Source organism: Nomascus leucogenys, chromosome 8 (assembly GCF_006542625.1).
Source record: "Nomascus leucogenys isolate Asia chromosome 8, Asia_NLE_v1, whole genome shotgun sequence".
Classification (NCBI taxonomy): domain Eukaryota; kingdom Metazoa; phylum Chordata; class Mammalia; order Primates; family Hylobatidae; genus Nomascus; species Nomascus leucogenys.
The window spans coordinates 78,245,900-78,270,955 of NC_044388.1; the positions used below are offsets into that span (position 1 = coordinate 78,245,900).

A 25,056-nucleotide genomic window follows, 5' to 3' on the forward strand; every position below is an offset into this window, starting at 1 on the left:
GCTGTTTCTCAGCACCTTGTTCCTTCCTTCTCTTGAGCAGATGAAGCCACATGCCAGGACTTAGGGTTTGGCGGCTATAGAGCAGGCTGGACCTCAGTCCCCACTTGTCCAGTCAGCCGGTGACTCTGGTGCAATGAACAACCTGCCCTTCCCTGCATGCCTGCCCTGCCTGCCCCCTTGGTCTGTTTTAAGGGCATCTTATTGGGCCTTTTTAACTTTCAGATAAATGGAGAGGTGAAAGAGACCCTAAGAGTAGGTGGGAGCTTATGAGCCTGAGTTTCTGCTGCATTGGAGGACCACCTGCTTCCAGCATACAGACTAGCACAGGGCAGATGCCCAGTGAACATGTGAGGAGCCACCTTAAAGAAGCTGTGGGCCAAGATGGGAAACACGCACGCAAACCTGGGCAGGGCTGAACCCAAAGCCGCCCACCTACCTGCTTCAGACCAAACGCCCCCAGCCAGGGGTGGCTTCTCTTTCCTATGTTGCTTTTCCTTTCCATCTTCTTTTTGGCTTGTTTACTGGGGGTCATAGCATGATGGATCTACGTGCCAGCCTCTCAAATCGCTGCTGTTGGGCTGTGTGGAACACCTTTTGGAGAGAACACGATCTGCCAACCACAGGATCTGAGGCAGCATGAGGACCTCTCAGGGGCACATCTATTCCCACCCCAGAACGCGGTGCTGGGGACTTCTGAAATGAGGAAGGCGGGAGCTGCCTGCGAAGTTCATTACTGCAGGAGGGAGAATTGCCCAGGCTCCCCCTAGTGGAGAATCGGGATGCATCGTCCTCCTGCATTCCTGGTGTGTGGCCAGACAGGACTCCGTACCCACATCCCTCCTCAGTTTACCCAGAGCTTCCACTCCCATCCTCTCGTAGAATCCTCGCCACAGCTCCGTAGGGACCCATTTTTATGGCTTTTGTGACAGGTTTAGCGAGAGGAAGGGGCTGGCCCAAGGTCATGCAGAGCCAGGACTAGAATCCAGCGTGCTTTCCCTCTACCAGCTGCCTCCACACACCTGGCCCCGCTCCGTGAGTGCCGTTGGCTTTGGCCAGCTGACCCTCTGCTTGCATAGCCACATGGCCTGGCCATTCCCAGTCTTGTGGCATTAGGATCGAAAGGGCCAGAGGTGTCCACTCAGTGGAAAGGTCAGTCTTACAGTAAATCTTTGCAACAGCCTCTTTCCTGGTCTCCCCATTGCCAGCCATGACCCTTTAGTCTATTCTCAACAACGCGGCCGCAGCGAGCCTGTGAAAATCGGAGTCAGGACACGTCCCTCCTGTGCACACTCAGAGTAGAGGCCAAAGTCCTGACCCATCTCCCCCTCCCCACTTCCCTCCCTGGCCTTCTCTCCCCCTCCCCACCCTGGCTTCTCTTCAGCCACACAGGCCTCCTGGCTGTCCCACCCACACACCTGCCACACTCCTGTCCCGGGGCCTTTGCACTTGCTGTTCTTTCTGCTTGGAGGGCCCTTCCCACAGATATTCATATGGCAAACTCTTGCTTCCTTCATTCTTTCTTCAAAAGTTGCCTTTTCAGTGGAGTCATCCCGGTCACTCCATCTAAAATTCCACCTCCTCCCAATATTTCTTATTCTGTCTCCTGCTTCATGTTTTCTCTTTAGCACCCATCATTATCTAGCATGCTGGACGCTTCGTTTTTATTTGTCTGGTTTACTGTTTTGTTTGTACCACTGGAATATAAGCTCCACGAGGGCAGGGATTGTTATCTGCTTTGTTCAGGGCTGTATCCTCAGGGCCTGGTACCTAGTAGGCCCTCAGTCAATATCTGAGAGCTGAACGGATGTATGAAATTGCGACTGTCTGCAGCGGGCCTGGTATCAAGGCAGATGCCCCCGGGGCTCCTCAGGACCTCTTTGGGCCCCTCCCACTGAGCCCTGCATTTGCCCTCTTAGGTGGTTTCTTCACTTTCCTTTCCTCGGCCTCCCAAGATATCTTTCCTCCCCTCCTCTTCCCTCCCCGCCCCTCCTGCTGACTCCCTCCCTGCAGAGCTGTCTCTCAGCCAGGTGTGTGGGCTGGTCGCAGGGGATACATATGAAAGTGTAAATCTCCTAGAAAAAATGGGTCTTCATCAGCACAGGACTGCATGGGGCTCCTGCCTCCTGGTCCAGCCTTGGGAGCTGTGAGGGTCATCCTAATTCAGCTCCCTCCATGGAATGGCCCTGTCAAGCTTACTGAGTCATGGTGGCAGCTGCCCTGTGGCCTGCCTGGAGTCCCCCACAGAAGCCAGCCCTTCTTAGTGGTTAGCTGATGGTGGCTGCCTGCTTAGAAGTCAGTCTCCTTAGGAGCCCCATTTCAGAGGCCATGGGAACTGGACACCAGCATGCGTCTGAGGACACTAGGGAAACTCTTTAACATGGATCGGTGCTTCTCAAGCTTTATTGCACCCAAATCATCGGGGATCATCTCATAGAGCAGATTCTGCTTCATAGAGTTGAGGGTGGGTGCAGGAGGCTGGTCTTCTAACATGCCGCACACTGAATACCAAGTGCCTGGCCCCTGCCTCTTAAACTTTCTGTACATTGGCGTCACTTTGGAAGTTTCGACAAATATTACCATCTGCCCCCTCTCACTCCGAGCTCCCTGTAAACTAGTGTGGGATATGGCCCGGTCATCTGGATTTTTAAAGCTTCCCAGATGATTCTTTTTTTTCTTTTTTGAGACAGAGTCTTGCTTTGTCACCCAGGCTGGAGTGCAGTGGCGCGATCTCGGCTCACTGCAATCTCTGCTTCCTGGGTTCAAGTGATTCTCCTCCCTCAGCCTCCTGAGTAGCTGGGATTACAGGCACCCGCCACCACGCCCGGCTAATTTTTGTATTTTTAGTAGAGATAGGGTTTCACCATGTTGGTCAGGCTGGTCTCGAACTCCTGACCAAGTGATCTACCCGCCTCAGCCTCCCAGAGTGCTGGACTTACAGGTGTGAGCCACTATGCCTGGCCCCCAGATGACTTTTTTTTTTTTTTTTTGAGACAGAGCCTCGCTCTGTCACCCAGGCTGGAGTGCAGTGGTGTGATCTCGGCTCACTGCAAGCTCTGCCTCCCGGGTTCACGCCATTCTCCTGCCTCAGCCTCCTGAGTAGCTGGGACTACAGGCGCCTGCCACCACGCCCAGCTAATTTTTTTGTATTTTTAGTAGAGACGGGGTTTCACCGTGTTAGCCAGGATGGTCTCAATCTCCTGAACTCGTGATCCGCCTGCCTCGGCCTCCCAAAGTGTTGGGATTACAGGTGCGAGCCACTAAGCCCAGCCCCAGATGATTCCTAATGTGCAGCAAGGCTTGACAGCCTCTGGCCCGGGTCACTGCATTATTCCTGCCCGCCGCCACCTCCCCTCGGGGCAGCTTTGCTGTAGGAGAGCAGTAAAACTTAAGGGAATTTGCAGACACAGTGAGGAAGGGTGAGGAGCCGGGGAGGGGGTGGGAGGCACATCCCACTCTCAGTCAGCCTTGGGAGAGAGAAAACCTCAAAGGAATGAATGTAGGGTGCAGACGCTGAAGGAGAGGGGCCACTGAGACCCTGAGGCTGGCAGGATGAGGGAGGGAGAGGCCCGGGGAGCTTTTCCAGCCAGAGGAGTGACCAGGAGAGCCGAAGCAGCTGGGTGGTCCAGCCTGGGTCTTTGGGTTCTTCCTTGACCCTGACTCTGTTAGGAGAAATAACTCTCCCTTCCCTACTTCAGCCCGTCCTGCCTCTGGTACCTGTACCAGCACACTGGCCCCGGCCTCCCAGGGTTGCAAGTAATTTATGTGCATGCCTGCCCCTCCCGCAGACTGTGGGCTCTCCGTGGGCAGGGACCGTGTCTGATTCATCTCGGCCTCCTCCAGCCCCAGGCCTGGCTTGCTGGGGGCAGGAAAGGTGTGCAGAATTGAGCGCGCTCCTCGGGGTGCAGGGGAAATCGGGGCCTCTGTGCGGCTGGGTTCTCAGCACACAGTGAAGCCCGAGCCTCCTGGTGGTAATTGTGGAGGTAAATCTTGTCTGGTCTCCTCGCAAACACTTGGTGAGGCATTCCATAAATATGTCAGCAGAAGCATTAAAATTTGATGGCAGGCAGCGCAGGTCGGGACTAGCACTGCGACTTCCCAGCAAGGTATGACACCTTCACCCTCCGTCTCATTAGTCAGCGGCGGGACATTCAGGCCTCAGCGCTGAGCCCAGCCGAGCCAGGGGAGGTGATTTCTTCCAAGGAGGACCCCTGGCTGCTCTGAGGGACAGGCCAAGGTCTGGGCCGCAGGAAAGTAAGTCGGTGAAGGAGTTCCTGAAGGCCTTGGGAATGTGCCAGGAGGTTTGAGGGTCTCCAAGCTGGAGGGGGCTGGGCCATTTTTGGAGGCTGGGAGCCAGTAATAGAGGCTGGGGGCTGGTTTTAGCTTTCCAGTCAGCCTTGTGGAAATGATCTATTTGCCCAAACACAGAAAAAGCCTCACAGAACATTTTTAAAAGGTATGGGATTGGATTCATAATTTTAACAAGCAAAGAGTCATTTGGGCAGAAATTGGAGGGAGGAAAACTATTCCTTAGTGGCAGAAAGACTGGAAACCAATCTTGTCTGTTTCCCACCCTGCCATTGTCCATTTGGGGAAGCTGAGGCTAAGTGAACCTGGAAGGGACAGGTAGAGACGGAAGATCAGGGACTCGGACTCCTAGTTTGAGGCTTTCCTTACAATCAAGAATTTTAGGCATTTGTTGAAATATGAGAAAAACACCCTGAAATACAGTTTTGCTCAAAAAAAAAGTCCCAATGTATCGGTTTTTGCAATAGACACACAAAGCATGTGCTATGTGCCAAGGATTGAGCTAAGTATCAAATAGCTCCTCACATTTGTATAATACTTTTTAATTCACAAAGGACTTTGAAATGCATCAATATTTAGTCCTCTGAGTGTTGTAATTTCCATACTGCAAATTAGGAACTCAGGGTCAGAGATTTAGGAGACTTCTCCGAGGCTGCCCAGCTAAGTGGCTGCTGGGCTTTGGCCAGGACTGACTGGCTGCACACCCAGCGGCTTTCAACCACCTCCCAGTTACCAACACGGAGTGGCAGCCACTCCTGCCCTCAATGCCTGTGCAGAAAATCAGCGCTCCCCTTTCTGCAATTATTTACAAAAACCATGACGTGTTTCAGAGCTGTCAGGAGTCTTGGGTTTATGGGCCAGTGTCCTACATTCTCAGCTGCCTTGTTGGGGAGTTGAAAGCAAGGACAGTCATGTCTTTGTGGCCCATTCCATGTCAGCACCGTGTGCATCCTGCTTACTGGCCTCTTGCTTGGAAGAAAGTGAGGACTCCCTTCCCTGAGGACACAGGCAGTACACTTTGACTCAACAACGCAGCCTGGGCTGGCAGGTGATGGGACAGATTTCTGTAAATGACAACATTTGAATGTCCTCAAGCCCACATTGCAGCCACTTCTTACAGGAAGCTCTCCTGGATACCCTAGCTAGAATGAATTTCCATTTCTACTCTGCTTCTGAATCCATCTTGCCTTTTGCTGGCACCCAAATGTCTAGTTTTGGGTCTAAGAATCCCCTTTGATGCAGGCAGTTCCCTGAGGACTGAAGCCTAGGTGCATTTTACTGAGTATGCCCTACTGGGGGCCTAGCTCTGAGCTCTGAATGGAGTAGGACCACAGTGGATGCTGAATTCAATGGAGTTACCAAAATACAGAGCATCACCAGTATATGAGTCTAAAAGTAAAACATAGTCCCCAAATCAAAGCTTAAGATAAGTTTTCCCCAAATTTAGCATAGGAGGACAGTGAAGAACTTTAGAAACTGGGGGAGAAATGTTACTTTCTACCATGCCCTACCTTTTAAATCATTCATTCCAGCTCTGAAGTTGCTCCAGGTAGAACCATGGAAAATGTGTATGACTGCCTGTACAAACCCAGTTGAGGCTAGACACACGAGAACCTAGTGAGTTCTGGATTAATCATCCCAGCTGAGAGCAGTCCTCCACTGATCCCTGAGTCCCTAGCCCTGGGTCTATCACTGCCCATGTCCCAGGGCACACAGATTCAGGGCACACAGAGTTGGATTTTCCTGGGAATGCAATTCAATGTTATTCCTACTCAACTCTGCAGAACCTGGGGCCAAGTGGGTTAGGCCCTGGGATGGGGGCTTCTGACAACATTCTGGACGTTCAAAGAAACTCTTCAGGTTTCCAGGCCAAGCATATGCCAGTGGCCAAATGGATGCAGAGAAAAGGTGCTAAGGAAAAAACCTAGAGCCTTCCTATCTTTGTAATCCAGCTTCAGTCTGGTACTGCTCTTTTTTTGCTTCTCACTTTAGAAAATTTGTGTATTTTCAAGGTCGGGAGATCGAGACCATCCTGGCTAACACGATGAAACCCCATCTCTACTAAAAATACAAAAAATTAGCCAGGCGTGGCGGCATGCACCTGTAGTCCCAGCTGCTGGGGAGGCTGAGGCAGGAGAATGGCGTGAACCCAGGAGGCGGAGCTTGCAGTGAGCCGAGATCCCACCACTGCACTCCAGCCTGGGCGACAGGGTGAGACTCCGCCTAAAATAAAAAAAAAAAAGAAAGAAAAAAGAAAAGTTGTGTCTTTTTATTTTAGCTTGTACTTTTGCGCTCTTTTGAAGTGAGCCGAACTGAGTGCTGTCATTATGTGGCAGGGGAGGCCTACTGAGGCTTGCGGGTGGGAGCTAAGCCACTCAGGAGAGCACCAGTGTCCCTTTTCACTCATGGGACCTGCACGGTGGTTCCTGCAGTAAACACAGCCCACTTCTCTTTTCTGTGCGTTTTATTCCCTTTCTCTGCCTTTCTGTCTCCATGTTTCTAGCAAAGATCGGGACTGGTGTTTCACTGATTCTTTCTAGCATGGATTTCGCGAACTTTTCTGTTCTGTCTCTGAAAGGGGCTGGCTCAAGGAACATCTGCTGGGCACACTTAGTGCTCACTCAGTCTGCACTGGTATTGTGAGCAAGGCCCTGTGCTGGGGGTGGGGTTGCAGGGACCTGTCAGTCACAGATGGTCAGCCTTGGTTCCTGCAATTGAGGAGAAGCCAGACCCAACAGCAGGGGAAACAAGACAGGGTCACAGACAGCCCTGAATCTGTGTGCCCTGGGACATGGGCAGTGATAGACCCAGGGCTAGGGACTCAGGGATCAGTGGAGGACTGCTCTCAGCTGGGATGATTAATCCAGAAAGCCTTCCTGGAGGAGGTGGTATTTGAGCTGGGTCTTGACAAATAGGAGAATTGGATATGAGGAAGGGAAGGAAGGTGGTGTTTCGGATGAAGGAAACAGCATGAGAGATGGAAATGGCCCCGTGGAGTAGGTGTGCAGAACAACTGGTGGTGTGGTTGGCCTGGAATATGGCTTGTGGTGGGTGGGGGTGGAGTGGAGGATGTGGGCAGTGGGAGGTGTGGCTGGGAAACTCCATGGGAACCAGCCCCTGAAGGGCCTTGGCCGCCACCAGGAGTTGTCTGGGGTGTTGATCTTCACAAAGTGCTACCTGTGGGCACTCCCAGGACAGGGCACTGCAGTACCCCCTCCCCACCTCACGCATGCACACAAATCAGGTGTTATCTTGCACCCTAGTGAGGCTTCAGGGGGATCATTTGTACATGCGCATTGTTTGCTTAGATGAGGGCAGGACAGGACAGAATTTTGGAATAAGACCACAGCAGCAGAGTGGATTAAACTTGGACCAGAGTTGTTAACAATGTGCCATGGCATAGCCAGGGATCTCAAATGGAAATGCCTGCAGGGGCCAGGCAGGTTACAGAAAGGTCAGTCTTGGAGGCAAGGACAACAGATCTAGATAGATGGAAGTCCTGTGGCTACTGATACCTGCCGCTTTCAAACACCAGGAGCCCATCAATTGTTTCCTCCTGGCCCCATGTGTCCCGAGGCCCCCAGCTCTTGCCTGTGATGGATGGCCAGCTGGTAGAGTCGGACCTGTGCCCTGTGGCAGAGGCACCATGATGCAGCAGTGGAGTTTGTTTCCACTGAATTCCCTAAAGGATCCTTGGATTTGGGTTTTTGTAGCTGTAGACAACAGGAAGGGGACACAACAGCCTCTTCTTTACAGAGGACCACACTGAGGCCCAGAAAGGCCACTTGGCCACCGCACAGCTGGCAGGTGGCAGAGTCCTGGCCTCCACGCCAGGCTCCCTGGGGCTCACCCAGGCCTGCCGTCCAGCTGTGGGGTCTGTGGCTCTCGGGAGAAACAGAAGTGAGACACATTGTGCATTCTGCCCCTCATGCTCACCCTCTCTCTCGGTTTTTCTCTTCCCTCTGTTTTTCTGAAGGCCTTCGTGGCTGGCCTGAGCTGGTGGGAGAGAGGTTTTTCCCAGCAATGGATCGATGCGCGGCTGTCGGGGCTGACAGGCTGACCTTTACTGAGCTCGGGTTTTCATCTCCCTGTTGGGAGCCCAGGAAGGTCTTGCTGTGGAGAGAGGGATGGTGAGAAGCCTTGGCCTGCGAGGGGGTGAGGCTCGGCGTGGGTGCAGTGAAGACAGCTTCTGAGAGCTGAAAGCCCTTGGAGGTCACTTATTTCAATTTCTTCCAAACACACCACTTTTACAGATGAGAAAGCTGAGACTTGGTGAGAAATGACTTGCCCAGGGTCACTCTGAGAGGCTTTGACACAGCTCCAGAATCCAGTGTGTGTGTATGTGTATGTGTACACATCCAACATACATACATCTGTATATTATAAATATTATACATATTGTTACGTATACATACACATATACATTATATGCATGTGCACATGTATATCGGGAGTGTCTATACATGTGTATTATGAAAGCCTGGCTGTGGCTACGTGTGATGCCGTGCCTACGCTCACTCTAGTCGTCAACAATTTGGTCCCGCAACATCCCGGGTACTCGCCGATCCCTGAGCCACCGTGCACTTCATGCGGTTCTGCAAAGCCATGCAGAGGAGCTGAAGAAACTTTATGGTCCTTTTCAAATTGTTTCTTCCTCCTCCTCCTCTGCAAAGATTTTCTCTAAGCCCAGTTTGAATCCTTCAGAAACAGAACTTGGCTGCGAAGTCACTTTGAAAGACTTTCTGTATGTTAATTGCAGCCGGCCAAGGTCTGGAGCAGAGGTGGGAGCCCACCATCTGCAGACGGGGTCGGCCCCCAGTGCGCTCTGCAAATCCCCGTCATCTGGCAGGTGTCGTTTTGGGTTAATTAAGAGCTATACTGAGCCCGTTTACCTGTCACTTCTGAGAATTTTAGGAAACTTTGACTTTCTTGCCATCTCTGAGCTTTGAGCGAAGGGGAAGCTGAAAACACCTCTGAATCTGGTGATGTTTCTGCCTCTGGGATCTCCAGGACAGCTGCATTAAGTGCATCTTATCATAACCCCTTTTTAAACTTTTTATTTTAATCAGTGTTCTCTGGTTAGTGCATTGGTTTTTACAGTCACATCTTCTATATTGGAAGACAGTACTGTTTGGGGGAAACCCACCATTTGTCTGAAATTTCTTAAGGCTCTGCTTTCTCTCTGCGTCTTTGAGCAAAGAGCATACATTCCTCTAGCTTTGTTCTGTGTAGTGGCTTTGGAGGAGCTTTGAATTTGCAGGTCAGGGGCTCTTTCACCCGTCGGGGTTTGGGGCTGTCAGTGCTAACCTCAGAGTTCTATGTTCATGGGGGGATGACTCAGTTACACTCCCAGGTAGCTGGTTCTCGGTTGGTCAATAGGTTCCCTTCTTCAGTATGAGAGAATTTTCTCTCTGTGCTGTTGACAACATTCTGTTAATATATCTTGGTAGGGCTTTGGGTCACACAGATCTATGCATTTGTCAAAACACAGCAATAGCACATTTAAGATTTGTGTGTTTCATTATGTGTAAATTTTGTATCCAAAGAAAAAACTTGTAAACAAATAATGAACTTCAGTTAATTATATGCAGGCTGAAGTACTTAGGGGAAATCGTACTGATGTTTGCATTTACTTGGAAATGAAATACACATTAAGATGAAGCAAAGGCTAGAGGGATGGAGATCTATATGACAAGCAAGCATAAGAAAATATTGGTGGTAGAATTAGGTGGTGGCTACATAGGTGTTCACTGTAACATTCTTTCAACTTTACTGTATGTTTGAAAAGTTTCAAATACATTGGGGTGAAGGAGGGTGTGATGAGAAGATTTCCCTTTCCCCTGCTGGCCCAGCTCAACGAAGTGTTCCTTGGGATAGTGGGATCCCCGGGGTCTGGGAATATAGGCCAGGGTCCCAGGCCCTGCTCTGTTCCTGACTGGCTAGAAGACCCTGGGGATGGAAAGGTTGAGGGAACGTATCTCTAAAGTTCATCCCAGGCCTGATCATCTGTGACTATGAGTGATGGCACAGGTTGGTGAGGTTCAACATAAGATGAATTTGTTGCATGAAGGGAGGAAGAAGTGCATTGCTCGAGGTTAGGCAGAATGCTGGGAGTGACTGTCAGCCTTGAGATGCCCAGTGGGAAGCCACGTTCCTTCTGCCCCAGCCCGGGCTCCTCTGCTCCGTGTCCTCCTCACTGGGGTTGTTGTGAGGATGAGGTACCGTGGCCTCCGGAGCTGCTCCTTGACTGCCAGCATTCTGTTTCTAGTCTCACCGTCATTATTTTTTCTCCAAAGGCTGCCATCCAGACAGTTCCCACACAGCCCTCCCCTCCTGTCTTCCTGGCCTCTGAGGGCCTGCATGTGCCGGGCCTCTGCCAAGTCCCTTCTCCTTTCTGAGACTCGGTTTCCCAATCTGCAACACAAGGGCATGTTGAGTATGTGGATCTCGCCAATCCCCTCCGGTTCTGTCACTTCCGCAGCTCTGTATTTCTTTCTGTCGCTGGGTTTCCTCTTCCCACCTGCCCAGGATCAAAGAGTGAAGGGGCAGGGGGAGGAGCTGGGATCAGAGGGCTTGGGTGGGGGCAGAATTTCTGAGTTTGTTCTCTCTCAATGAGAGAAGGTACCTAGTCCCCACCACACAGGGGTTTGCAAAGAGCATATGCAAACATGAAGTCATTTGATCTTCTCCATAGCTTAAGAAGTAGGGATTTTCCTTCCCTCCATTTTATAGATGAAGAAACTGAGACTCAACAGGTGAACGCATGTGCTCAAAGCCACATAGCTTGGAAGAGGAAGAGCCAGCCTGGAGCTTGGGTCTGTGTGACCTCAAAGGCCATTTTCTGTCTTCTCCTCCAATGTGGCCAGCTCTGGGCAAGAGCAGAGAGCAGAGCATACCTTGGGTGTGGCCTGGAGCATGGCCTAGAAGGGGACCAGCCCTCTGTTCTTAATTCTGTCAACAGCAGCTGGAGAAGGGGAATCAGCCCAGATGTCCTGGAATCCCACCGTGGGCCATCTGCCCGCCCCTCCTCCCTGCCTTTGCTCATGCAGTTGCCTCCTCTGTCCCCACCATGCCTTTCTCTGATTCCAATAATCCCAACAGCTGGCCAGCATCACCTGGCACTTTGAAATCGAGGTAAAATGGATTCAAACCCTCATTTGCCACCTAGTGGGAAAATCCTATGTTCTCCTTAAGATTTCTGCCCCATTTCCAGGTGGAGGCTCACTTTCCGACGCTCACCTCAGGCTCAGGCTTCTCGGGACATTCTTCAGCCACTTTCTTTCATCTCAACCCTGCTGGCTCCTTCCTCTGATTTCCATGTGGGGAGAAAACACCAACCCGGCCATCCAAGGCATTTGAGTGTGAGTGAGCAGAAATGGCAGAGGTAGATCAAACACCCAACAAACAACTGAAAATGAGAAAGTGGGCACCCCACTTCTTCAATGTTCTTCTACTCCCAGCCCCACCGAAAGCTATAAAATTACGTTTAGGGCCTCAGTTAGTTTTCAGAGGAGCCTCTTTCTTCTTCCATCTCCACCCAACATCCCCAGTCCCCTTGGCCTGGGGAAAAGGTAGTTTTGTTCTTCCAGTAACATTCTTTCACTTACTTCTTGCCAATCCTATGATGTAGGTGCTTTTATTTTGCCCATATTCAAGATGAGGAGGCTCTGCCTGGAAGGTTCAATTGCTTGCCCGAGGCCACAAAACCAGTGAGCAGAGGGCCTGATGGCAGAGCGTGCTCTCAGCCCCGCCGCAGGAATGCCTGTGTCCACCACATGCCCACCTGCCTTCTGCCCCCACAGCACCATTTTGGGGCCCAGCTTACAGTGTCAACTGCAGGCCCAGTCCCATGAGGTTTTGGGTCCACTCCTGTTTTCTCCCCAGGACTGCTTGCTCCTGGGGAGTGCCGATGAAGAAGATGGAGGCACGTGTTTTGTTGTTGAAAGAGTTCTTAGGGGTTTCCATGTGACCAACACTCCAGAGAGCGCCAGGAACCACCTCTGAGAACGGCCATGAGCTGTATGTCTCCCAGAGGCGGGTCTCATTGCCCACTGAGGGACAGCCACTCCGATGTAAGCTGGCACCTACCAGGACTCACAGCAGCTTTTCTACGAATACGTAAAGTTTCCCAATTCCAGGGGTTAGTATTTTTGAGAGATGCCAAAAGTGTGGGTCAGTTAGAAGGAGGCGAAGGGCCCATGGTGTCCCTTGTGCTGGGCACGGTCATCTGAAAGGGGTTCATTGTGGGATCTTTGTCTTGGGCCTGTTGGCTGCACCTCTGGAGGCTGCAACAAAAGACAGAACCGGGGGTTTCATTTCCTTCCCCAAGAACATCCTTCCCGCACATGAGGAACATCATTTTGTGCCTAAGGATGCCACTGCCTTGTCATCTCCCAGGTCCAGTCCCTCTTGCTTAGACTGTGTCCACAGCCACCTGGAGGGGCCCCCTGACTGCAGGCTGTCCTCCTCCAGCCTGTCCTCCAGATTCTGGCACTCACCAGTCTGAAGCCTTGGCTGATCCCAGCCCTAATGAGAGAAAAGCATTACACTCTTGCCCCACGCCTGCTCTGCCCTGCAGCTGCCTCTGTGGGGCCTCACAGAAGACCTGGCCATTCAGGAGCCATGTTCTGCCCAGACCCACTGCTGGGCCTTTGCTTGTGCCTGAATGCCTGCCTCTCTCTGCCATCAAAGTCCTACCCACCCTTCAAGGCCTGGTTCACGTGGTCCCTTCCACTCCCAGAAAGTGTTCCCAGGCCTTCTCTGGACTGGTGACTAAGGACCTGGCTTCTCCATATCTCATGGGATGAGGGCTCCCTACACTCAGACAGCTTCCTGTGTGGCACTTCCAATAATCAGACATGATCCCAGAGTCCCCAGCAGGTGGCTGAACCAGGCTCTTGGTCAGCCTCATGACCCGTACATGGTCAAATGCCCCTAACCCACAGTGTATTGCTCTCATAGGGCAGGGGCCCCATATTGGGGGTGCCCACCACACTACCATTCTTAGCACACCAGGCAGGCCAGTTCCTGGTAAGCTCATTTCTCCCACCAAGGGGCAGGATGGTGTGGTGGGCAATGGAATAGGAGAAATTGGTTTGGATCCTGGCACATAGCAGGTGTCCAACACACCCCTGGCTATGGGTACTAATAACGGAGGAAGTGAGAGCCATCGCCTGAGTTAGTCTGCTCTGGAAGCGTGTGCCTGGTTGACCTAGGAGTCTCATTCATTCATTCATTCATTCATTCCACAAATAATTATTCCTGCCTACTAGAGGCCAGGCCCTGTGCTAGAGGTTGGGATCAAGACTTGAACAGACAAAACTCCCTGCCCCCATGGAGCTTACATCCTAGTGGAAAAGGCAGATTATAATAAGATAAGCAGGATAAACAAGACAGGTTGGATTGTGATCAGCTCTATGGAGAAAAAAAAAGCAGGAAAGAGAGATGGGTGGAAGGAGCTTCCCTTTTAAACACGGTGATCAGGGAAGGCTTCCCTGTGCTACAGAGAGCTGGTGAGCAACCAGGGATTGTTCAGACACCCATTGTCTGCTGTGGACTGGGCATCAAGCTGGGGTGAGGGTGGCACACAGGTGCAGAGAGGAATCCAATGGACCTGCAGGGCCAAGCATGCCCATGCACAGAGGACTCCCTGCAGGTCAGGGCAAAGCCAGTGCTGCAGAACCACACGGGAGACTGGGGTTGGCAGAGGAGGGGTGGGAGAGGGGCTTCCCAGAGGAAGAGGTATCCAAGGACCTCTACATTCACCACTGTAAGGCTAGGAAGGTGGGGACAGGGTCAAGGATGGTGGGTGACACTGACTTAGGTACATCCTATAAAGGAATTGGGAGCTGTTTATGGCCCTTTGCAGGAGCCAAAGCCAATCTGGGGATGGATAACATGTCCACAATGAAATAACTCCAGCCAGATGGACCTGAGACTTGCACTTTGTGGGGCTGGAGATCTGGGAGGCTTCCTGGAAGAAGTGGCCTTGGAGCTGGGCCAGGCAGCGGAGGCGATGCTAAACAAAGATGCAGAGGTGGCCTTTGCCACAGTGGCCCAATGCCCTGGGCTCAGCACTGTCAAGAAGTGCCTCTGATAGGGCAGCTCCACGGGTGCTCAGAGTCCCGAGGGGAGGGCGCTGTCCCCGTCCACCAGCCTGCCCTTCCTCTCTACTCCCCCACCTGAGGAGCAGGAGGCTCCGTGGCGCTGATGGATATGCCGGGGCCGGGCGGCTGCGGCCCACTGTCACCAGGCTCTCCCTCTGCATGCCGGAACCTGACACCCTGACCACTGAGGCATAAAAAACAGAGAATTGGAAGGCTCAGCCTGTCAGGCTGGGAGTGGCCCCCAGAGAGGCCCGAGGAGGAGCGCGAGCGTGCGTGTGTGTGTGTGTGTGGACATGCTCTGCCTGTGGTTGTGAGGTGCGGGGGAAGCCAGCTAGACCCAGGAGGTGGGAGTGGCTGGCCCCTCAGTCCTGCCTCATTATTCCTGCCCAACCTGGCAGAGCCCCAGGGGCCCACCTCTAGGCTTGGGTTGTAGGGGAGAGAGCAGGCTCTTGGTCCCGGGTTCTGACTGGCCCCTTCTGGAATCTCTCACCCTTCGGCCCTTTGTAAGCATCCTTGTAGGGGATCATGGAGGCAGGCTTGGGCCACAGGTGGGCTCATGGGGCTATGTAACTCCCGTCACCTCCAGTAGGGAAGGGCTCCCATGCTCTGTACCCAGCAGCAGCCAGCTTTCCATGCCCTGTTCCAGGGCCTCTACTGAATACAGTCTGCTGGGTACTGGGCACCTGGCGATGAGTCCAGGCTGAAGCCTACTCTCTGGGATCCCCTAGCCATGGGGGAAGACAGGCAGGCCCTGCCAGCTACAAGACCAAGGCAGCAAGGTGGTAAGGGACAGAATTGTGAACTCTCCTCCTAGTGACCTAGCCAGTAGTAAAGAGGCTCTCTTGGGACTGGCACCCAGAGCCCAGGGAAGTGCCAGAGGCAGGCATTACTGCTCCATGAGCACCTGGCCAGAGTGAACCATGCTCAGGTCCCACCATGCCCCACAATGCTCATCACACCCTGGCACACCCCACAGCTCCTGCCCAAGCACGCCCACAGCTGCCAAGAGCCGCCCCCTCCCCAGTGGCCAGAAGGCCCCAACCACTCCCTCTTCTGTGCTCCCCTAGCCCTTTGGCTTGTCATTTCATTTCAGCACCGTTCTGTCTGCCTCCTCCAGGCAGAGGGCCTGGGTTTGTGTCTCATCTCCCTGATGAGACTGAGGCCCCAGGGACAGCCCCTGCCTTCACAGCACAGAGGGCCAGGCTAGGGTTGAGGTTACTTTTGGTTTCTCTGTCCAGAGCCACTCAGGAGCAGGGGGAGGCTAGAACTGAGCCCATTCTGGGGTCCTGGATTGGCTTCACTCAGGGATGAGAACGAAGCAGTCTGCAGCCTTGAACTTAGCAAGGTGTATCAAGACCATTTTGTGAGACGACCTGGGCATCAGCCTTTTCATATGTAAAATGGGCCAATGGCCCCAAGGAACATCTGGCACATGGGGCCATGGAATGACATGGGAGTTCCATGGTACACATGTGAGAGTCTACTGTTCACTCCCACTGATAAGGAGGAGAAATACAGACAATGCCAGCGACAGCTGCCCACTCCATAACCATGTGGACCCGACTTGCTTTTGTTGGTTACGAAAGCGCCTGCAACTCATGGAAGAGGCAAATGCCATTGGCAACCAGGCTGGCTGGGACCCAGGGCCTTTTCTGAACTGGATTTGACGTTTGGTTCCTGTTTCTCTCTCCACCCACCATACACAGGGAGTGAGTTTTCCGGGAGTCCCTACAGCCACCCTCAGTATTCCTCGTACAACGACTCCTGGAGGTTCCCCAACCCGGGGCTGCTTGGTGAGTACTGGCGGAGGCCCTGCAGGGCCCTTGGGCCATCGGCTACCCCATCCAGGCCTCCTCATTTGCCTGGGTCCCTCGACATCCTGAGGTCTGGTCACTGAGGTGGGTGGGTACCTTGCCCAGACACATGGAGTATAGGTGTTTTCATGGGGGCCTTAGGGCAGTAAATACTGCTCCAGCCCTACTCATGCCCTCCTCCCTCCCCCAGATGCTTTGGTGGGTTAGGAAAAATGGCACAGAAGGGAAACAGAGGAGAAAAGGGGCATTGAAGGAGAAAGAGGAAGGTAGGAAAAGTGCCTACCTGTGAGTAACTTGTATTTCTTAAGCATCATGACATATTCAGGCGAGAACTCTCTAAATAAGTGTCAGTAGGATACCAACTTGAATTGATTGGTAGTGGCTGCCTGGAGAGCATCTTGATAAAGACCTTGATGCCCAGTGATTGATTAGTGATGTCTGCATGGACATCACCAGAGCCGGCTCTGTTAGAACCTGGTTGCCTGTGGCTGGAGGTCTGACAAAGCATGCCACTTAGGGCTCAGCTGGTGCCCACCCTCTGCTCAAGCCTTGGATTGGCAGATTATCCATGACTGGTGGCAGTCTGATCTGTGAACATCATCAAGATTTGGGCCACTGCAAAGACCATGCAAGACTAACTCAGCCTTCAAAAGGCCAAGGGGAGCCTTCTGTTTTGTTGGACTGACCTTACATGAAACCAGCTAGTGAGTGCTAGCTGGAGCTAAAGGTTCTGGGACATGAAGTAGAGGCATGGGCTCAAAGATGTCACTCACCTTCTGGGAGGTAGAGCTGGCCAATCAGCCTGCAGGCAGCAATGTGGAGCCCTCCCCCAGCAGTCAGCTAAGAATTTTCTACTTAGAGCAGTGAAAGGTCAGACATAGAAGGGCCCTCTGAGACCACCCAGGTTTATCTGCCCAGCTTAACAAGACCTCCTTAAAGAAGAACCTTTTAATTCCTTGGATCCTTAATTATTTCAGGACTGAGAAACAGGCTTCTTCAGAAAAGCCATAACCTGGTGTCTTCAAACTCAAGCTGCCAAGCCATAGGTCTGTGAAAAAGGCCATGTAATCTCAGCCTTGACCCCTTCCCAAGCCTGATTTGGTGGCTAGGACAGACACACAGTATGGAAACCACTTCTCTCTTGCTACTACCATTCTATGCACTTGGGGCCTTGGGCTGTCCAAAGGATTTTGGTGTGTCATGTATGACTTGGGGATTCAATAAGAAACAATTCCCGTTAGTGCTGCAGGTCCCTGTGCAAGGAGATTTCAAGCCTTGCAGAAGACTCCTAGCTTCTTCTTATTTGTGGTCTCCAAGAGCGGCAGAATCTGCAGATTGATATCTTCTCAGACTCCTTTTTTGGTTTTGGTCAAAATTAGTTCTAAGTATCTAACGAAGATATCCGCTTACCTAATGTTTTTTTCTTAAGTGGACTATTTGAGTTGACCCAGACGTCAGTCTCAGGAAACAGGAGGCATGGGCTGGCTGTGGGCTCCCTGAACCAGTGTCTTCCGCAGGGGTGGGGTAGGGAGATGAGTCTTGAGGAGCAAACCTGGGAGTCCTTCCCAGGAAATCTGCCTCAGGCAGAGGCCTGATCCCAGTCCTGCTGGGAGACCCCAGGGGATATGGCACATAGGAGACCTGGACACTGGCCTGTGGGAGAGGTTCCTTCTGATGGAGAGGTGACCCCAAGGAGGCCATGGTGGCCCAGGGCTGCCACACATGACTGCACTGACCAAGGGGACAAGTGGGAGCTGAACCCCAGCCCATGCATGGCACAAAACCCTGAGCCCTGGCACGGGGCTGCACCTTCTCAAAAGGGACACCTTTTTTCATTTTTACAAGGTGTCCTAGAGGTTGATAGTGGCTGTCATTTATTTGCCTGGGAATTCAAGAAGCAGAGAAATTAGAAGAAACGTCTCAGGCACGTGTGGCAAAGGCTTGGTGTAGGAGGTGGGGCGATCTGTGGAGTGTGCACAGAGCGGCCCCTTGAAGGCCAGGCTGGGGAGTTTGGACCTGACCGTGTAGGTCTGAGGAGATAGGGAGGGGAGGGGAGGGCAGGACTAGACCACATCCGAGGCTTTTGCTACTCAAGCTGGAGTGAAATCTAGTTCACAGCCCCAATTGTTAGGCTTGGGCTGTGTGCCTGTTGTGGAAAAGATGCACACTCTGTCCCAGGGAGCTCACAGGCTGTGGGTGGGAGCCTCAGGCAGGGGTGTCTGTGCTGGGAAGTGCTCAGTACCTTTAGTGGGCCAGAGACAGCATGGAGAGGAAGAAGAGGAAGCAGAATTCCATTCATCTACATGAGCACTTGCTAATTGCACCAGGCACCCAAAACCCTTTTCACATGGGCTATCTGATTTCATCCTCTCAGCAACCCTACAGAGCACATATTATTATCTCTATTATACAGAAGAGGACAATGAGGCTCAGAAAGGTGAACTAATTCACCTGAGGTCACACAGCATTCAGGTGGCAGAAGGAGGATTTAAATTCAGGTCACCCTGACAACAGAGCCTATTTCTGGAACCAGTATGTGATGTGGTACTCTACTCTCCCTGACTGATTCGCAGTTTGAACAACACCAAGCCAGGAAAAGAGGCCTCACCCCTCTGTAGAAACAGGCCTTGGGAGTCCTGAGTCCTGAATACTCAGACCTGTGTGTGAGTGATGAGACTGGCTCTGGTCCAGCTTTGAAAGTGGGTTACTATCTGTATCTGTCAGGCTTTCAGTTTCAAACAACAGAATCCACTCTGACTGGCTTAAGCAGAAAATGAATTTATTAAGGGATATTTGGGACTCCTAGAATCTCCAGGAGGACAAAAAGAGGTAGGCATGGGACACAGCCAGGACAACACCCACCACACAGCTAGAGTTGCACTAGCATCAACAGCCCTGCTGCCAGCCAGCACCCAGAGTGCAGTTCCACTCCACTGTAACTTTTCCCAGGGTGCTCGGAAGTGGGCACTGGAAGCTCTGTCCTGCCCCCAGCCAAAGCTGGATGCCTTTGCCACCCACTCCCAACAGATGGAGTCCCCCAGCCCACTGCTTCAAGTGGCTCCCGTCTCAATCAAGGTCATATACAAGAAAGTCTAATTGGCAGAGCCCACGAAACACACCTGTGCCCTAGCAGCAAGGGAAGCTGGGAGGATGATTTCTGACTTCTGGCTCAAAGAAGCAGGCCTCCTACTGCAGAATCTCTGCAAACACAGGAAGAGCATAAACGATATTGGGCAGCAACAAACATGAGAAATGGTCCCTGCACTGCCCAAGTCTATAACCTGGAGGAGCCTAGGCAGGTCTGGGCCTCAGTTGCCTCAGATGTAAATTGAGGATAGTCATCCCTGCAGCCTCTTTCCAACAGGAGCTGCATGCATGCTCTCTTGAGATGTGCAGGGCGGAGGAAGCTGTGATCCCACCTTCCTGAAGATGGTGAGATTGCTGGCTCCCCAACCCACAGCCTTGCAAATAGCTCCAGGCCCGTTCACCTCTCCCGTCCCACCCTGCCCCACAGTGTCTTCGGCATGGCCTGAGAGAATACCCCAGGGCATGGAGGCCTAGATGGATTATTCGTGACATCTGGGGAGGGTGCCAGGGCATGGAAACCTGTCCGGAGGTCCCTTGGTGCTCCTGCTAGATTGGTGGGCTCTGTGGAACAGGCGAGACCCTACACATACACATGCACACACACACAGACACACGCTGACACTCATACACTCACACGCTCACACACTCATACACTCACACACACATGCACACACGCACAGGCACACACATACTCACACACTCATACACTCACACACACACACAGACACATGCTCACATCCCCACTCCCACTCGCACACACCCTCGCACGTGCTGCCGACACCTCGGTCAGCCTAGCTGAAGCCTCCTTCCCAAGAATGGCCAAGGTGAGGATCAGCGATGCCAGGAGATGAAGCAGAAGGACTGGGGCACTTTGCCTTCTCGGGAGAATGTCCCTCAGCCAGGGCAACTGTGACTCAGCATCCCACCAGGGCCCCAGGGTGGCAAGGAGGCTGCGGTCCGGCAGGAAGAAAGGCCAGCCGCGGTCAATTAGGATTAGAATAGGAGCGCCTGTGGCCGCTGTAAAGGGATTAGAGAGAAAGCAGAGCCGGGAATGACTGTGTCAAGCAGTAAATTGATAATGTGAATTAGAGAGGAAAAATGACAGAAGAAAAGACAAGTTTATTCTAGATGGAGGTCTAATGGGGGCCAGGACGACAGAGTGCTTTGTGAGGTGATGTTTTCATTTTTCACAGTAAATGCAAGCTCTCACGTGGAGGCCCGCTGGAGGGTCTAGCCTGGCTTTGGGAGGGAGTGGGTCAGAGTCCAGGGTGAGAGGTGGCTGGGGTTGAGGGCTTGGAGGGTCAAGCCAGGGATCCTCCAAGGAGAAGACTCTACTTCCGTTTCCTGTCCTTTGGGGCCCATGTGTAGGGCAGACCCTGTGATTGCCCTGCCTTCGTGCCATGCCCCTCTCATGCACACACACCCGCCTTCCTCTGGGCCCACCTGCAGGCAGGACGAACGGCAGGCACTGCAGACACTCCATGGGTGGCTGTCCCCATCCCTCACAAGAGAGAACAGAGGAAGGCTGACAGGGGTCTCTGAGTCGGGACTGCAGCCAGGGAGGTGACAGAAGAGGCGGCAGAAGAAAACCCATCTCAGGGAATACTTAGGCATGGGGTTGGTGTTTGTGCCGTCTGAAACAGCACAGCAAGGTACTAGCTCCTCCACTGCCATACTGCCTCCTTGGGAGGATGGGGAGGGAGCAGTACATCGGCTCATCAGGGCTGAATGAGAAGGAGAGGTGGTGCATCCCAAAGTGTCACTCCTACTCTGGCAGACTCCAGGACTCAGCCCCCAGTTATGGTACAGGTTGACACTCCCTAATCCAAAAGCCAACTTGCTAGACCCATCTCGCACTCTCCAGAGCTTCTTTCTGACCTTGGATCCCCTTCCTGCTCCGAATATTAACCTGTGTCAGGCTGGCGTTTGCCCCATTATTGCCCAACCCTGCCCTCAGCAGGGTCAGGAAATGAGTGGTGAATGAATGAGTGAATGAATGAATGGGCAGGGGGTGTCTTCGCTATCGTTTGCTCACTCAGCAAAGTTGGTTCGTTTACACATCCAATCCAGCCAAGCAGGTGCCACATACGGATCCAGGCTGGAACTGGGGACAGACTCCCAGGAAGAGCAGAACCCAGCTTCTGCCTTTTGGGGGCTCTCCATCCGGGGATGGGGGAAGTGCAGAAAGAAGTCTTTCCCATAGCATAGGGACAGACTACAGGGGAGTGTGAGCTCAGGGCAGGGGGCTTCCCAGAGGAGGAGACAGGGCTCTGAGATTTGAAAGAGGCATAGAAGTTTAACAGATGGGAAAAGGGGTGAGGGTGCAGGCCAAGAGTTCCAGGCAGGAAGCACATTGTGGGGAAAGGCACAGAGGCAGGAGAGTATGCTAGCATGAGCTAAACTGTGCCTACCCCATAGGTTTAAATGAGATAATACATGCACAGGCCCTAGAAGGGCCGGGCACAGAGGATGTGCTCATCTGTTCGCATTGTGTATATTTGAGACAGCTGCAAGGAGTTTCGTCCAGCTTAAGCATGATATATGAGTGTGGGCAGGAGGGGCCTTCCCTGAGGGAAATGAATTCAGAGATGCTGGCTGGGGATAGATCACAGAGCACCTGCAGGCCAAACAAAGGGAATGCTTTTCATGTTTTTATCTTCTAGGTCAGGAGTTGGCAAATGATTTCTATAAAGAGCCAGAGAGTAAATATTTTAGGCTTTGCAGGCCATAGTGTCTCTGTTGCAACTACCCAACTCTGTCATAATAGCAGTAAAGCAGTAATGGGCAATGCCTAAATTCATAGGCAAGACTGTGCTCCAGTAAAATGTTATTCACTAAAACGGGCAGCTGGGAGGATTGGACCCAAGAGCCCCAGGCTCCTGACCCCAGCTCTAGATGGCGAAGAGCCTCAAAATCTTGTGAGCAGGTTGTGGCCCTGCCATTTGGGGAACAGACTGGGACAGAGATCTTGGTGAGAGAGGATGGTGGCCCGGACTGGGTGAGGGGAAGAAAGGACAGAAGTGGAGGAGACTGGTGGAAAGGGGACCCCAGATCTGACCTCAGTGCTCTCTCTCGTCTCTTCCAGGCTCCCCCTACTATTATAGCGCTGCCACCCGAGGAGCTGCCCCACCTGCAGCCGCCACTGCCTATGACCGTCACTGACCCTTGGAGCCAGGCGGGCACTAAACACTGATGGCACATATCGTTGAGGGTGACAGCCACCCAGCCCTCCTGAAGATAGCCAGAGGAGCCCATGAGACTATCCCCCAGCACCCCCTACTTGCCTGAAGCTCCCCTCCTCCTCTCTTCCTCCAGGGACTCTGGGGCCCTATGGTGGGGCCGTTGGACTTCTGGATCCTTGTCCATTTCTAAAAGCCAATCTATGAGCTTCTCCTGATGGCCACTGGGTCTCTGCAAACCAATAGACTGTTCTGCAAATAACCACAGCCCCAGCCCAGACTGCCAGTCCCCCAGCTGTCTAACTATCCATCCATCGTAACCACCCCAGCCTGGGAAGGAGAGCTTGCTTTTGTTGCTTCAGCAGCACCCATGTAAATACCTTCTTGCTTTTCTGTGGGCCTGAAGGTCCGACTGAGAAGACTGCTCCACCCATGATGCATCTTGCACTCCTGGTGCGTCACCGGACATCTTAGACCTGTGGCAGAGCATCCTCTCTGCCCTGGGTGACCCTGGCAGGTGGGCTCGGAGCTGTCCTCGAGACGGAGGATGCCGCCCTTGGGCCCCAGCCTGCTGCTCATCCCTCCTTCTCTAGTATCTTCACGAGCAGTCTCACTGGGCTGGTTGTGCTGCAGGCTCCCCCGAGGCCCCTCTCTAAGAGGAGCACACTTTGGGGAGATGCCCTGGTTTCCTGCCTCCATTTCTCTGGGACCGATGCAGTATGAGCAGCTCTTTTCCAGATCAAAGAACTCAAAGAAAACTGTCTGGGCGATTCCTCAGCTACTTTTCCGAAGCAGAATGTCATCCGAGGTATTGATTACATTGTGGACTTTGAATGTGAGGGCTGGATGGGATGCAGGAGATCATCTGATCCCAGCCAAGGAGGGGTCTGAGGCTCTCCCTACTCCCTCAGCCCCTGGAACTGTGTTTTCTGAGGCATGCCCAGCTTCAGGTCACTTTGGACACCTGCCACGGACACTTCACCCACCCTCCAGGACCCCAGCAAGTGGATTCTGGGCAAGCCTGTTCCGGTGATGTAGACAATAATTAACACAGAGGACTTTCCCCCACACCTAGATCACAAACGGCCTACAGCCAGAACTTCTGAGCATCCTCTTGGGGCAGACCCTCCCTGTCCTCATGGAGCTTAGCAGGCAGCTGGGCGTGGAGGTGCTGGGGCTGGGGCAGATGCCTAATTTCGCACAACGCATGCCCACTTGTTGATCTAAGGGGCCGCGATGGTCAGGGCCATGGCCAAGGGCCACGGGAACTTGGAGAGGGAGCTTGGAGAACTCACTGTGGGCTAGGGTGGTCAGAGGAAGCCAGCCGGGAAGATCTGGGGGACAGAGGAGGGCCTCCTGGGGCAGGGGCAGGAGAGCTGCTGTGTGACCTGGGAGTGATTTTGACATGGGAGTGCCAGGTGCCATCATCTCTTTACCTGGGGCCTTAATTCCTTGCATAGTCTCTCTTGTCAACTCACAACAGCCAGGTAGAGCCCTTGTCCAAACCTGGGCTGAATGACAGTGATGAGAGGAGGCTTGGCCTTCTTAGGTGACAGTGTCCTCCATATCTGTATGTCACCAGGATGGCAGAGAGCCAGGGCAGAGAGAGACTGGACTTGGGATCAGCAGGCCAGGCAGGTCTTGTCCTGGTCCTGGCTACATGTCTTTGCTGTGGGACCTCAGACAAAACCCTGCACCTCTTTGAGCCTTGGCGTCACCTGTAGGGCCACCCCACAGCTCTTTCCTTCCCCTCTTCTCTCCAGGGAGCTGGGGCTGTGACAGGATCATCTGGGGCAGGCCCTCTACTTCCAAGCAAGCAGATGGGGGAGGGCACCTGAGGCTCACTAATATTTGGACCAAGTGGGAAACAGGAACACCCAGAGGGGCGGGAATCAGAAGAGCCTGGAAAAAGACCTAGCCCAACTTCCCTTGTGGGAAACTGAGGCTGAGCTTGGAGAAGGCCAGGACCATGCAGGGAAACAAAGCAGACTTCCTCTGGCCACCGCTAAGTATTTTGTTCCCTAAGCCCCCACAGGGTGGTGAAACAGAAGGGAAAACTAAGGCTCAGCAAGGCGGAGTCCCCAAGCAGTGACTGGTGGGGGCGGGGCTGGGACTCGGGCTCCTTGACCCCCAACCCATGGTGTTCCCCGTCACCCTGGTCTATCCACATCTCCTATTCCTGAGGAGAGTTGACAGAGCAGTGAGAGATGGTTCTGGGCCCCATGCCCTAGACACTCAGTCTGTAAGAACTGCCAAGGAAGCCTGGTCACCCAGGCCGGGGATGGAGCCCAGCAAGCTCACAGCAGGCACACGCACCCCCGCCCCCGCCCAGAACCTGCGGGGAAAAGAAGGGAGGTAGTTGGGGCCAGAGTCCACCTCCAGGAGCCAGGGTGAGCTGGCTGCAGCCTCCACCTGTCAGGTAAGGTAGGAAAAGTTATGTTACCTGGCACCTCTCTCCCTGCCTCCCTCCATTTAGCAGGAAGTGGTGGGGTCAGGGGTCTTCAGCACAGGCTTCTTGAGCCTCTGCCCCCTGTCACCCTTCTTTTGGAATGATGTGTACCCACA

The 25,056-nt window shown here is 53.0% G+C and overlaps 1 protein-coding gene across 9 annotated transcripts in view; it reads left to right on the forward strand.

Moving 5' to 3' along the window:
• The window catches only part of PAX5 (paired box 5), a 191,422-nt gene extending 166,953 nt beyond the window's left edge, over positions 1–24,469 (forward strand). For 2 of the 9 annotated variants that reach the window (XM_012509211.2, XM_012509214.2), the window contains 2 exons: positions 16,118–16,204; positions 22,398–22,866. In XM_012509211.2, coding sequence (XP_012364665.1) covers positions 16,118–16,204; positions 22,398–22,474 — 164 coding nt within the window. In that variant the 3' untranslated portion in view covers positions 22,475–22,866. Of the gene's footprint in view, positions 1–16,117; positions 16,205–22,397 lie in introns of all 9 variants that reach the window. The other 7 variants (XM_012509212.2, XM_012509217.1, XM_012509210.2 and 4 more) reach the window with 4 other exon arrangements.
• Positions 24,470–25,056: the final 587 nt, after the last annotated feature.